General features: G+C 37.8%; 1 protein-coding gene across 1 annotated transcript in view; it reads right to left on the bottom strand.

The window, feature by feature from the left end:
• The window catches only part of LOC102856372 (exportin-1-like), a 33,991-nt gene extending 22,817 nt beyond the window's left edge, over nucleotides 1–11,174 (bottom strand). Inside the window, exons 1-3 of the mRNA XM_006880962.1 lie at nucleotides 11,049–11,174; nucleotides 7,114–7,215; nucleotides 3,592–3,664 (exon numbers count right to left, since the gene is read on the bottom strand). Coding sequence (XP_006881024.1) covers nucleotides 3,592–3,664; nucleotides 7,114–7,215; nucleotides 11,049–11,174 — 301 coding nt within the window. The remainder of the gene's footprint in view (nucleotides 1–3,591; nucleotides 3,665–7,113; nucleotides 7,216–11,048) is intronic.
• Nucleotides 11,175–13,707: the final 2,533 nt, after the last annotated feature.

Below are 13,707 nucleotides of genomic sequence, written 5' to 3'. Positions count from 1 at the left end.
CTGCAATAGATGTTAAGAGGATTGAGTATAATTTCCTATGAGAAAAAGCAGAAGTATAAGGGTTTGGAAAGAATAAGGGAGACAAGTGGTGTTAGGTATCCTCAGATTACACACATGGGAACACGAGGTACAAGAGAATGCTCTGTTACCTGGCCCTGTACCCTTCTCACAACTGGCTCTATGTTGCAGTCACTGTGTCAACCAAGCTTCTTCCCCTTTTCCTGCAACTGTTTCTCAAATACGATGTATTTCTCAAGAAAACTGGTTTCTGGTGAATAGCAGACTACAACCCATTCAACACTATATGGCAACTTCATATTTTAAAGCAATCTACTCTTTCCGGTCCTTCTTATCCATTGTCCAGCCTTCCCACGCTTATATGTTCACAACTGAACACAGCACAGCCTGGGCAAGCACACCATGGTCCTCAGAGACAACGTCACTCTTTAAGGTTGTAATGAGTTCCCTTTTTCCCCTGAGAGAATCCATCAATTGAGTTCCTGGCTACTGCTTCCACTGGCATCGACTGTGGATCTCTTCACAAATTCAAATCTTTACTCCTACTATCATGTTTTAAACGGATCCAGGATTGGGTGTTAATGTGTTGCTGTTACATGTCGAGCTGACTATGACTCATTGTGACCCTATACAGAATAGCTCTGAATCCTACTCTATTCCCGAGCCAATCTATCTCTGATAAACCTACCCTTATTACCCCAGTCACTGTATTAATCCGTCTCATCCAGGGTCTTGCTCTCCTGTGCTGTCTCTCCACCCTTCCAAGCATAATGCCTTTCAAGGACATCGTTTAGCCTCTTGGCTACATGCCCAAAATAGGTGAGGCAGAGTCTCAAAATCCTTGCCTCCAAGGAACAGCTTGGTTTTACTCTATTCACAACAGACCTGTTAGTTTGTTTGGCAGTCATGGTGTATGTATGTTCTCTAACAGTACCACAACTCAAAGGCATAAATAATTCTTCTGTCATCCTTGGTCATTATCCAGTTTCTGATGTATACAAGTAATTTTGAAGACCATGGCCTGGATCAGGTCCACCTTAAGACTCTATACTGACATCACTGCTCTTCAGCACTCTGGAGACAACAGATTTTCCTAATGTAGTTGGTCTTTCGATTTTATGCTGAACTGTAATTCACAATGAAAGATGTAACTTTTGGATTTATTCATTAAGTACTTCAGGCCCTCTTCATTTTCAGTAAGCAAGGTGGTGTTACTGAATAGTAACTGGTTGTTAATAAACCATCCTCCAATCCAATCAATCTGAACTATATCAGGCATTCATCGTACAAAGTGTCTTTATTATCATCACTTGCTCAGTGCACAGAGACTGAATTCAACTCTGATGTACACCTTTCCTGATTTTAAACCATTCTGTACCCTCATTTTTTTTAAATGGTCACCTTCAAGCCTAATGTATGTGTATTTCATCACTCTTCTTTGCAACAGGCACAAATAAGATTCCTTTCACTGACTGATATCCTGGCAGAGATGAGTGCTTCCAGCATTGTATCCATGTACGTAAACATCTAGGTTGGCATTCTGTCAATTCCTGGAGTTCTCCTTTAAATTTTCACAAGTATCTTTATTGCAGCTTCGGGCTCCTGCCAGTACAATTTATACTTGGTCATCTGGTTGAAAGCTGACCTATTCTCTTTTTAGTAGAGTGACCCCTGGGTATTTTCTCCGGACACTCTGTGTGGCACCAAATATTCTGCCAAGTCATTCACTATCACAACTTGAGGCTTCAATTTTTCTCTTCAGTTCTTCGAGCTAGAGAAATACCAAGTATATCGTTTTCTCCTTCCTTTTGCTTTTAAAATGCCAGGTCTTTGCACATTTAATTGTAATAGTGTCTTCCTGAGTCACTTTTAAAAATCTGTTGAGCCTTTATTTCATCATTTAACCTTCACTTTAGCTACTCTACATTAACACTTTGCCACAAAGGACAACAAAAAATGTGTTTCTAAGCACGGTCGTCAATTTAAGTGTGCGACAATGTGTTGAATAGTTAAGTTTCTACTGACATTCCTTTCGTTTTTTCCTGCTTTATTTGCTTTCTTCCTGAACGAAGTTCTCCCCAACTTGCCTAGTCTTTGTTATTAATGTTCAGTGTGTCAAATCAGGTTTTTCAGAGTCTCTATATTCTAGAAGCATAAACTCGAAGTCATATATGAAAGTATACAACCCCGTTACCAATTTGGTTCTGCCTCACAGTGACTCTCTCTACTTTGAACCCTTCACTGCGTTTTTCAAGCCTGTCAACTGCTCTTCTGCAAAACAGCCAAGGAGTACAAACCACTGACCTTGACATTAGTGGCCCAGAATGTTACTCACTATGCCACCAGGGCTTGACTCATTCATCTTATCAGGATTTAAACCAGACTAAGTAAACCCAGGACACTTTACACCGCCATAGAATAACTACTTAACAATGAACCGAGAATGTGGACATAAAGTCTTTAACGAGACAAAAATGTTGCAAGAAATAATGTTATTATATTTTTAGGCAATTAAATGTCCTTTGACACTAGATCCCTGACAATAATCCCTAGAGTATTAGTCTTTGTTCGCGATACATGAAAAATATACTAGTAGTTAGGAGGTCAGAAAACTGTTGTCAAGATTCAGACTTAGGGAGTTCTGATGGCCTAGTGGCAGGAAGCTGCACTGTAATCCCAGAGGTGAGTAGTTCAAATCCACCAGATGGCTTTTCTGGAGGAGGGACAATCTCCTCCTGTACCAGTCAAATCCGAATTGACGGTACACACACAAAATAAAGAAAATTTAAAAAATTCAGACTCAAGGCAAGCTTACATACAATTAAATAAAATGATGCCCAATCCTGAGCCTTCCTCACAGAACTAACACCCTCCCAATATAAAGTTTAGAATTCCACCTCTTTTCAAAGATAAACAAGTGATAGAAAAGAAAGGAAAATAAAGGTAGTATGTAATAACTCGAAGTAATGGCATCAAAGAATTTCAAGAAACTAACCTTGCCCCATGTTCTGATACAATGACTACCTTTCACAAGGTATTCAAGAGGGAAAAGTTAGATATTAATATGGGCATCGCCACCACACCCTCAGAACGCAACCTCTCATGAAGCATTCCCACAAGGAAAAAATTCAAAGGTCTTTGATATTCAGTACCTGATTTTCCCTTTGCCTTATCAGATTTATGTATTAGTTCATACATTACACTGATTACTACACTTTTATGTGACCTTAAGATACAAAAGCACATTTATCACCTCTCACTTCAAAGTGGTTCAAATTCTCTGCTACAGTGAATTCATGTTGTAAAAAAATGATCAACAGTTGACAAACATTTTCTACAGCAGCACTTTTCACTTTAAGGGGTCTGATCAAGTTGGTCTTTTTCAGAAGATAACCTCACTCCAGGTCTCTAAAACATAAATAGACCCTGCCTTGTGAAAATGTTAACCTTCTTTCAGGCATAATTAACTATCAGAAACCCAATACATTCCCTCCTCCCTCCACAATATGTGACTATGATAAGATGGTGGAATAAAAAATTGTGAACCCACAACTCTTTGAAACATTTTCCTACCTTCACACTGGTTCCTGGGAAGTATCTTCCACCTTGTTTTTATCACATTTTCCAAAATTTGTAGTCCATAATACTGAAAATTGGAGAACAGAGGCATGTGAATGTATTGCTAAAGGACCAGGAACTTCTAGGATTTACAAATAGACAGACATTCACACATATACATCTAAAGTTTCAAAAACATTACACTACCAAGTTTAATTACATGTATTAAACAAGGATCTATGCACCCATATACTGAGTTTTCATGCATTTTCCTTATTTTATGGTTTACTATTCTATAACGTCCTGCTGTTTATACATGCTCACACCAGGAGGAAAAAAAAAACATAATAGGCCCCTTAGCAGCCAAATGAGCTTATCTGTAGAAGAAAACGTAGCAGCCAGATATGAATTCACAGCATAAATGACTGCTTATAGGCCCAAGTATTTTAACACGACCAGACTCCCAAGAATTTAGCAGCTTGGATGCTATCAAGCTTCCTACCATCCTCTAGAAGTTGTAAGCTTTTGGACAAGTATTAAAAGTACTGTCACAGGTACTTTCTATAGAAAGTGGTTACAAGCATCACTGGTGTGTTACTTAAGGAGCAGCAAGACAACCCATGGGTTTACTTTTCAATTTTAACCCCACCCTTATAGTTGCTATTTCTACTAATTTAAAGATAAACTTTTGTGCACAGTCAAAATAATACACAAACACATGTTGCAATCTGTGCCTACCTTTCAGGTATTCCTTCCTACATACAAAAGTTACAACTAAAAATGTAAAAAAAAAAAAAAAAAGTTAAAAAAACTAGTGATACCACTTTATAAGCCATTTTGTCCCTCCTGCTGATTACTCACTCTAAATAGTCAATGATGTTTAGAAGAATTTATGATGCTCCAGTAGTCATTATCTAAAATATATTACAACGACCAATTAGTGTGGACAGGCAGGAGGAAGAAAAGGGACAACAATGCTGTGGTAATTTCCAAGTCAGAGAACTAGGAAAGAATCCAACATAATACCTGAAAGGTAGACTCATTCATACAGAGACTATAACCTCAGATTGCAAGTTTTGGCTGAGAATAAGAGTTCATCTTTAAAATGGTTAGTCATTACACAATAAAAAAAAAGGAGCATTAGTATTTCAACCAAAGGGATCATGTGAATGCTCATTTTATTCAAAGCACAATATAGACTGTCCCAAACTACATTGTGCTCAAACAGTGAATGTTTTTGCTGTTTTCTTTCATTTTTAACATTCCATCTTTTTCAAGAAATTCTGCCTTTTCCACTCAAAACCTACACGTAGAACACTCCTTAAAAAAACTTCCAAAGCAAAAAACTCCTAAGAAAGCAGTTATTCTGAAATTATAAATTTGATGCCTTTAGTTTTCATAATCAGCAGTAAACAGTGGAGCTTTCTCTCTACCACTCTGCAACTTCCAAAAGTCTCAGAAAAAATGCAAACAAGCACAATGGACAAAAGTGCCTCATTGACAAATAAGTTATTATAAACTTTAAAAAAAAACACTATAAAAAAATTAATCTTACAGACATATAAAACCAGACTGCCAAGACCACTTCTCACCACATGAAATACAAGTTCTTGTTAGTTTGCAAAATTAATAACCTTGAGACCAAATCACCAAATATACAAGTAGAATAAGAAAAATAATTCATCATTTAAAAAAAATAAGTCAGGTCACTTTTATATTGTTACACTAATTTACTCCTTACTATTTGATACTTTATTACCTAAAATACTCATTTATTAACCTCTAGTCCTTTCTCCAACCACAAGAAAATAGCTTAAGCTTACAGATGCTATAACTAGTACCTCAAGTCTTTCAACAACTTGATCCAGGAAAATCTAAGCTTTCAGTAAGTTAGGTCAAAAGAGTGCATATCCTAAAATCTACCCTTTCAAGGTATTAAGAATGTGCACACAGAACAGAGAAGGAAAATACACTTCTTTGACAAGATTAGCCAAATTAGAAAGCCAACAATCAATGTCAATTTTGGAACTATCCATAATCTACCATCAGTTTAAACAGCTACATCTCAGCTTTACAATCTCAGGATTCGAAAATCCACTGTTGAGTTATGAAGATGAGGGACAGATAACAGCAAAGACTAAATGAAAAAAGCAAACAAAAAAAATGCATGAAATGATCCCTATGGTAGAAATGTCTACTGAGCCCTTAGAAATACTTATTTTATGCATTGAATGCCCCTTTCCCCTCCCCCCACCCATGAAACAAAACAATTGATGAACAGAATTCAGTTAAAGGGAATCAAAAGGGTAGACCTTGTGGAGGCCTGCCGTCAAAGCCTAGCTGTGTCAGTTGCACAGGAAGACACCCCTTTTCTTCCTATTACAAGCAATCAACATAATGGAACATTATGATTAATATCAGGTAGTGTTAACATCTTTAAAGAAAAAAAAAAAAGATTGCATAAAAGCCAAATGTCATAGTGCATAAATTTAGCACCAAATCATTTGTAATTTATGTAAATCGAAGAATTCTTTACCTGTTGCTTTCTTTCTGTTCCTCTAATCATCTCATTTTTCACAAGACAAATTTGAGTTTTTAAAAATACTGTTGATAAATCAACTTAAACATTAGTAATGTCTGTCAGTATAAAAAGCAAAATTTACCAGGCAAGCAAACAGGCAAACACTATTATGTTACTTAAGGTTAGCACTTTGAGGAAGTTCTGGACTGTATTTTTGTCCTGAAATTTACAAGATGTCAAAACTAATTATTATTTTTAAACTGTTAACCAACACAGTCTGATTTCAGAAACAGATGTGAACACGGCTATTTTCTGTTTCAACACAAAGAGGAAACCTTATGTGTATTAAACAGAAGGCCATGCATGTATTTTATAACTTTAAGGCAGTTTAAAGAGAAGCGTGAATCATCAAGCCTAAAACAGTCAAAACACATTTTGATCAACCCTTCTGTTCAAACTTAAAAAGGACTCAAGTTATAACATTTTCAATTGCAAATAAAACTGAGTGCTGTCCCATTAAAAGCATTGGTAACATGAAGTAGTAGGGTTTTAAAGCTGTCCACAAACATGGCGTTTGAGGTACCTAGCCTGTATTATATTGATTACTTGCCCAAAATAATTCCTTTAATGTTTCATGTGTGAATTAACACTCAGAATTTATGCCACTTAGACCTGCATACAAATTCTTAAAAGGGGGGGAACACCCCCCCAAAAAATCCCAAAATAAAAAAATAATAAAAAACCCCAACTGAAGGAAAAAAAAAGAGAGAAAACAAAAAAAAAAACCCACCTTGCCCACTTGCATTAGTCCCAGTTACAAAATGTCATTCATAATTCTTAGGACTATTTGCAAGAAGAATTAAATCTACGTTTTCTTAAGATTAAATTCTGAAATAAATGAACAATATTAAAATATTTTAAAGTAACAAATGCTAATCCTAAAAATGAGATACCTTCCTCAAAGTTTATGACTGGAAGAAAAGAAATAATGGATTTAAAAACCACCACTTGCTTACTTTCGTGTTCATATTCTGTGAAAACTCCAAAATTGTGTCAACTCTTGTCCATGCATCAGGATGCTCCTTTAAATGTGTCAGTACTTCCTGAGCCATTCTTTGCTGTAATATTACACAAAAAAGAGTTGTTAAGTTCACTGGCTTCTTCCAATCATTCATCACAATAATGAAAATTACATCACAGAGATTCTATCAGCTTTTGGAATACTCAAAAAAATTATTAGCTCACAAAAATTTCTCAAAGTATAGAACCACCACTCAAATCTCAATTACAAATGGGAAGACTTTATTCCCTAGATTTTTAACAAGTTATAATATAAAGTCTGGCTTATCTGTTATGTTCGAAACTAGTATTTGCTTCCCTCTGGTCCCAAGCCTAATGAAGATCCTAAAAAACCCTGCTGAGTTCTCAACAGTTGGAACAAACAGCAACATATTTAATCTAATGAGGTTACCTGCAGTGGTATACTTTAAAAGAATCACTAAGATGTCCCTAATATTACCTCTGAGAATACATTTCATAAGAGCAAGGAAAAGCTAACTTTAAACAAATTATCAAACTTCGAAAACATGCAGATAGACAATCCCCCAGGAACTCCTAAATTAGAAATTATTATTTAAATATTACTTAATGTATTCTTGTAATTCTTAAAATTATAGATACCTATTTTCCACCCTTTTAACACTAATTTATGTGCTTAATTCTACTTATCTGAAAATTTTTGCTTGCAATTTTAAAATACAGAAACTAAAATGTTAAACTTACATACATGTAATTAACATTTTGCCGTACTTGTGTCTGATTTTTTTTTTCACATGAAAGAACCACAACTTATGGAAGTTTTGTTTCTCTCCAGTGCCACTCCCTTCCTTTGCTCCTTCTTTAGAGACAATCACTTTCAAGAATTTGGTGTGTCTTTTCCTGTCCATATTTTCACAGCATGCAGATGCAATTCACATGTAATTTTACACAATCATTCACCAAAGAAAGTGTGCTCTCAGAATTATTCCATAACATGTTTTATTTCATGGAATTTGAGACTTAACCACATGTATCTAGTTTCATTTTAGCCCTACAGTTTTTCCTAACAGGATCACCACACTTTCCCTAAAACTAATCCTACTGATAAAAAGTCTAACTACATTCTCCTATATCTTTTACCTATTTTTATACTGTTTAATCAGACCAGCAATACACAGTGCTGCTGTTAAGAAAAAAAAAGTAGGTAAGTACACATGCAATCATATAGTAGTTCTCTACTATATGAAAACCCGAACAACCATAAACGAGGTGTCCAGCTCTGTAAATAAAGAACTACACACATTTTGCAATTAAGAACACTGAGGGCATAAAAGCTTTAAGCAAACATAAATGAGGAATGTAAAAAAAAAAAAATCACAAGAGGAATAATAGTGACACATCTAGGGCAAAATATGACACTCTGAGATTATCTAATAAGCTATCCACTACAACCAGATATGGACTTATATGTAAGACTTAACAAATATTAAGAGGATAAGGCATATAAGACTCTGGGAGGGTGTAAACATTCATTGTGATTAGCAGCTAAACAACAGAGCATCCAGGAAGAAAGGCCTGACAATCTATTTGGAATAACCAGCCACTGAAAATCCCAGAGTTACTCTTGTTTCTCAGAGGGTGGTTCTAAGATAGAATCAATGATAAATTAATTTCCAAAACATATTGAAAATCTATATTTAGGTAAAGTCACATGGCAAAACAGGATTTTTATTAAGTCTTTTCAAGTGGTGAGCACACTTTCCACTAAATCCACCTCTTAGTACCACCACTCATTTCCATTTCCAGATAAATCATGTTTATTCTTATTACTCAATTTTTCCCCCTGTGATTAACTGTCCCTGAAAATCTGTAGGGTGAGCTGAACTGGTGAAGACTCCATGGTATGTAACAAGAAGTTCCTTCTTGTATGTGCATCTTGATGGCTTTTGTTATGATCCTACTATCCTCATGTACTATTAAAAGTCTCAGGAGAGGTTTTAAAAACACAAACAAAACAAGCAAATGTAGAGAAAACTAAAGAGCCAATCTGACACCTCCCAGTGCTGCCAACTGTATGGTGAACACATTTCAGTTGCTAAGTAACAGATTAGAGTTCAAGATCCTGAACAGAAAAGGGGGGGGGAGGGAGGAGATCCAACTCTTTCCCACACTTTTTGGGTCATACTCCTAAGTCCTCTATCTACCTGGTCTACAACAGGAAAATGCTTATTATAAAAGAAGGTACTCCCAACACTGCAATGCTAAATATCTTGCTGTATTATTTATCTAGACATAAAATCTGCCTAAAAACTCGTAAATTTCCACGAGGTATCAAAAAAAATCCCTTAAAGAAAGAATGTCACTTCTGCACCCCGGGACTACCCCTGCTTTACAAACCTCATCATTAACCTCCCCTCACCTCTCCTGAAGCAAGGGAGACAGGACTCAAGAGCGACTCCTTAATGCACTTCATGGGCTCAAATGAAGAATTTCAATACTAAACACTTCACCTATACGTGAGAACTTTCTATTATTTGAAATAATAGTGACAGCCCTTATCAGGATGGTATATGAAAACTGTAATCAACTAGTGAGAAAAACCAATATATTCAAACTTGGTAAATTAATTAGTATAAAATTTTTTTTAAAAAGTATAACGATGCGAAGGAGGGGCAACCTCCTCCTGTGCCAGCTGGATCCAATTCGATGGTACACAACAAGGAAAAAAAAGTATTAATGAACCAAAAGTTAAAAAACATGACTGTTAAGACACAAAGAGAGTCTCTTATAAACTCAAAGTGCTTTCCTCTTCAATGAAAAACATCAGTTTTATTATCTGTAAACAAAGCACTCTTACTTTTGGGGAAACTTAACCCAATGGCACTTTTCTAAGTCAACCTTAAAATTATTAAATGAGTCATTATTAAAAGTCACACTGGTAAAACATTCCTGATAAAAATTACTACTGCTTCTTTCTCAGTCACAAGGCATAAAACATAGTTAGATTAATCATTACTGTAAACTAAGCAAAACAAAAGCTACATTAAGTTTATGACAATATTAAAAACTGAGCCCAACCTTACTTTATGCATTCAATGTTATGTCGCTTAAAGCTCTGTTCAATGCACAATATGAAGAATAACTTCATTGAGTAATATAGAAAAACTTTTTCAAGAATGCTTTTAAAGACAAACACATACTAACAAAAAGTCCCTAGAAACACAAACCCAGCTAACAAGCTTTTACAGGTCATAGAAGATCAACTTTTCACACACCTAAAATGTCCATGGCAGCCTTTTCATTTATAACATTCTCTTTATAACTTTGTATATACTAGTTGACTATTATCTAACTAGGGATGCAAAGTCTGGCAACCATACTGGAGTAGATATTTGTCATTATTACCTGAAAAGATGCAACAAATTTTTGCTCAATGAAAATGATGCAACATATTTCATTCACAAGGTTAAGATTAAAGATCCTCCAGTTTCTTGCTGTAAGGACAAATCTAATTTAAGCTGACAGCAAGATGCTCAGTATTGTGGGATTTTAAAAGACATAATCTCAATCAGGATAACTTCTGTAAACTAAATGTATATACACACAAGAATATTATCTCCAAACATTTTAAGTATCTATAAAGTTAATACATAACTTACAATACCTACAAAGCATTTAAAACACTGAATTCTATTTTCTTAAAGATTATAAAAATCTTTGAAATCAAATCCCACAACACTCTGAGCCAGCCATGTCAAAACTGAACACCATTTCTTAATGCAGATCAAGTTTCAACAGTTAACATGCAATTTAATGTCAGCACACTTGTGGAATACCTTTTGCTAAAAGTAGGCAATTTAAATTTTTTTTTTTAAAATCAATGATGTCACAAAATTTTAGCCAGCTACTTTACCTGGGCTCCTTCTCCATGGTATAAGCAATTCACTACATTGTCTAAAAGGTTGATATCCAATTTTTGGCTGAAATCAAGCAGCTGACGAGCTGCATGGTCTGCTAACATTGTCATAATTGCTGGCATAGATTACTGAAAACAAAGTAAAAAAACACTGATGAGTCAAAAATTTCAATCAAATACGCTAGCAAGTTCTTTAGAGACTTTATTATAAAACAGGATAATAATAAACAATAGTAAGAGAATTATTATTTAGTTACTCCAAAACTGCTTGGGGGGGAACACCTGCTTGGGGGACCCATCCAACTTTCCCAGTGTATAAGAAAACACCAATTTTCACTGTTTTTTCCAACTCTTACATAGCTACCCTAACTGCAAATCTGTAATTAGGGTTTTATAGCCCTAAAAATGTTAACAGTTCAAAGTCTTAAATCTCAAAATTTAAAGCACAGATCAAATATGCTTAATGCAAGAGGATGTTTTCTTTTTCTCTCCAAGACTGGCCTTCTGGGAACCTCTGTAAAAGCTCACTTCCTCTTTTCACACTACCTTTAATTTTCAAAGATGTGCTAAAAAGAAAGGATAATACTAAAAATTAAGTGCAAATATAGAAAAGTTTTTATTATACGCAGCAATAATTACAGCAAATCTTAACAAAAATTAGTACCAACTCCCCATATACTTGTTTCAACTCTGAACGAATTCAGGGATGAAAATTACAAGCATATCCATTTCTTGACTACATAGTGGTGGCAGGGACACAACAGAAAACTAAGGCAACTTGCCAAGCACCCAGATATGCCCCAGCAAAGCGAAAATCCACCGTTTTCCAAAGAAAAAGAAATTACACCATCACTTGGCCTCATGTAAATGCACTGGCTAAGTCCACTAGTTTACACGCAGCATTACCCTTTAAAGAGGTTTCTACTCTTCTATGTTGGCATTCATGCATATTTTTGTTTCCTAGCATAATAAAAATCTTCCGTTTGCTTCTTCCAGGGCCAATGCCACTCAAGTTTGACTGCTTCAATCAATTGTACTCAGCGTATTTTGGTCAAGATGCTATAAAATCCGAGACAAACTCCCTTACAGTTGGAAATCTGACAATTTCCTAAGACAATTCAGAGAATAGGTCTTTCTGAAATTCACTCATGAACTAGATCCATTAACGCGGACAGAAGGTCACCTCTACTATTTTACAAATTAAAAACAGTTCAAGGATATTTTTATTTTAAAAGCTTTTTGCACTATTACAACAAAAACTACCATTTTCTACAGCAGATATCCCATTTTAAACAAAAACTGTCACACACAAAACTTAGATCCAAATACTCAATTTTCAAAAAGTCCCACAAATGTGTCAACTTTCCAACACTTAAAACATTTTAAAAGCCAGAAAGCACCAAGATCTACATTATCAGAAACTGTCTTTTAAAAAATAGGGACTTAAAAAAAATAACAGGGACTTTTAACTTTTGCATCCAACAGTCTTCAAAGGCAACCCAAAGCTATGCGTCAAGGACCTATTTCCCAAATCCCACTTTGCACTGGAGTTCTTCAAGCTACCTTTAGGTGAACCATGAGGTTGAGATTGCAGGCGAGCTGGCCATCCTGGGCACTAGCGGATTCTTTTCGAAACGACCTATTCTTGAAACTCTACCTCGTGCAGAAATGGCGCCTCTGTAGTCTATGCCAAACACGTATCGCCTCCCCAAGTCAAAGAGCTCCCTAAACATTGCGTGCACACTAAGCGCAGCACCCCACACTCCACGTATATAACCGTGCAGAGAGCCACTGGCTACGGCGAGAGGAGCGAAAGGAGGAGCGCAGGGTGCGCTCGGTCGAGCTGCCCGCATGCTCGCAGCCAGCGCCCGGCCAGCACGCATTAGAGTTGGGACTCTACAAGTGACGACTCCGCGCCCGATCAGTCACCGCCAGGAGCCCGGGGAAGCGCGCGCCGCCGCGGGCGTGGACGTCAGGCCGCAAAACAAGTTGCTACGGGGCGAGCGTCGGCTGCGCTGTGCGCCCTCTCCATTCTTCATCTACACGTCCCGCGCGGGTCCGCCCTCCGCGCCCCCCCCCCGGGCTCCGCGCGCACCCCGCCCCGCTCGGGGGAGGCCCCGCCGGCGCCTCAACTTCGCCACCCCATTCTCCATGCGGCATGGCCTGCGCGCGATCGCATGTCCCCTCGCCCGCACGGCTTCCCACCCACACCTGGGGGGCCCCCCGGAGACCCGCTGCCGGGCACCATCCATTGTACAAGGCCGGCGAGCACGAACTGGGGTCGATTCGCATGCGGGGCGCCCCATGAGTGGGCGTGGAGACCCCAATCTGCGAGCCCTCGTGGGCTGCTCCCTTGTAAACGAAGCTCCCCTACTCCGCGCGAAATAAGCAGCCCTCCCCCAAAAAAGCCCCATTCTCGAGTTCCCCAGCAGGAGCCGCGGGGCTCTGGCGGCCCCTCCCTCCCGCGATCGCAGCCTCGCCACCGAGAGGCCACGTGATGCAGGCGGACGTTTCAAGGCTGCCGCCGCCGCCGCTCGCTGCACTCGGCATTTCTGGAAACTTCCACTCCTGAGTCTGCACAGCGATCTGCCCCGCCATCCCCTCCAACTTCTCGGCGGCCCATCGGGGCCCGGGCCAGCCCTCCGCCAGTTCCCGG

The sequence above is a fragment of the Elephantulus edwardii genome, unplaced genomic scaffold, assembly GCF_000299155.1.
Source record: "Elephantulus edwardii isolate Elephantulus edwardi_28Jun2011 unplaced genomic scaffold, EleEdw1.0 scaffold00011, whole genome shotgun sequence".
Classification (NCBI taxonomy): Eukaryota; Metazoa; Chordata; class Mammalia; order Macroscelidea; family Macroscelididae; genus Elephantulus; species Elephantulus edwardii.
The sequence above is the reverse complement of the archived record's forward strand: the minus strand, read 5'-3'. Positions and strand labels throughout refer to the sequence as shown.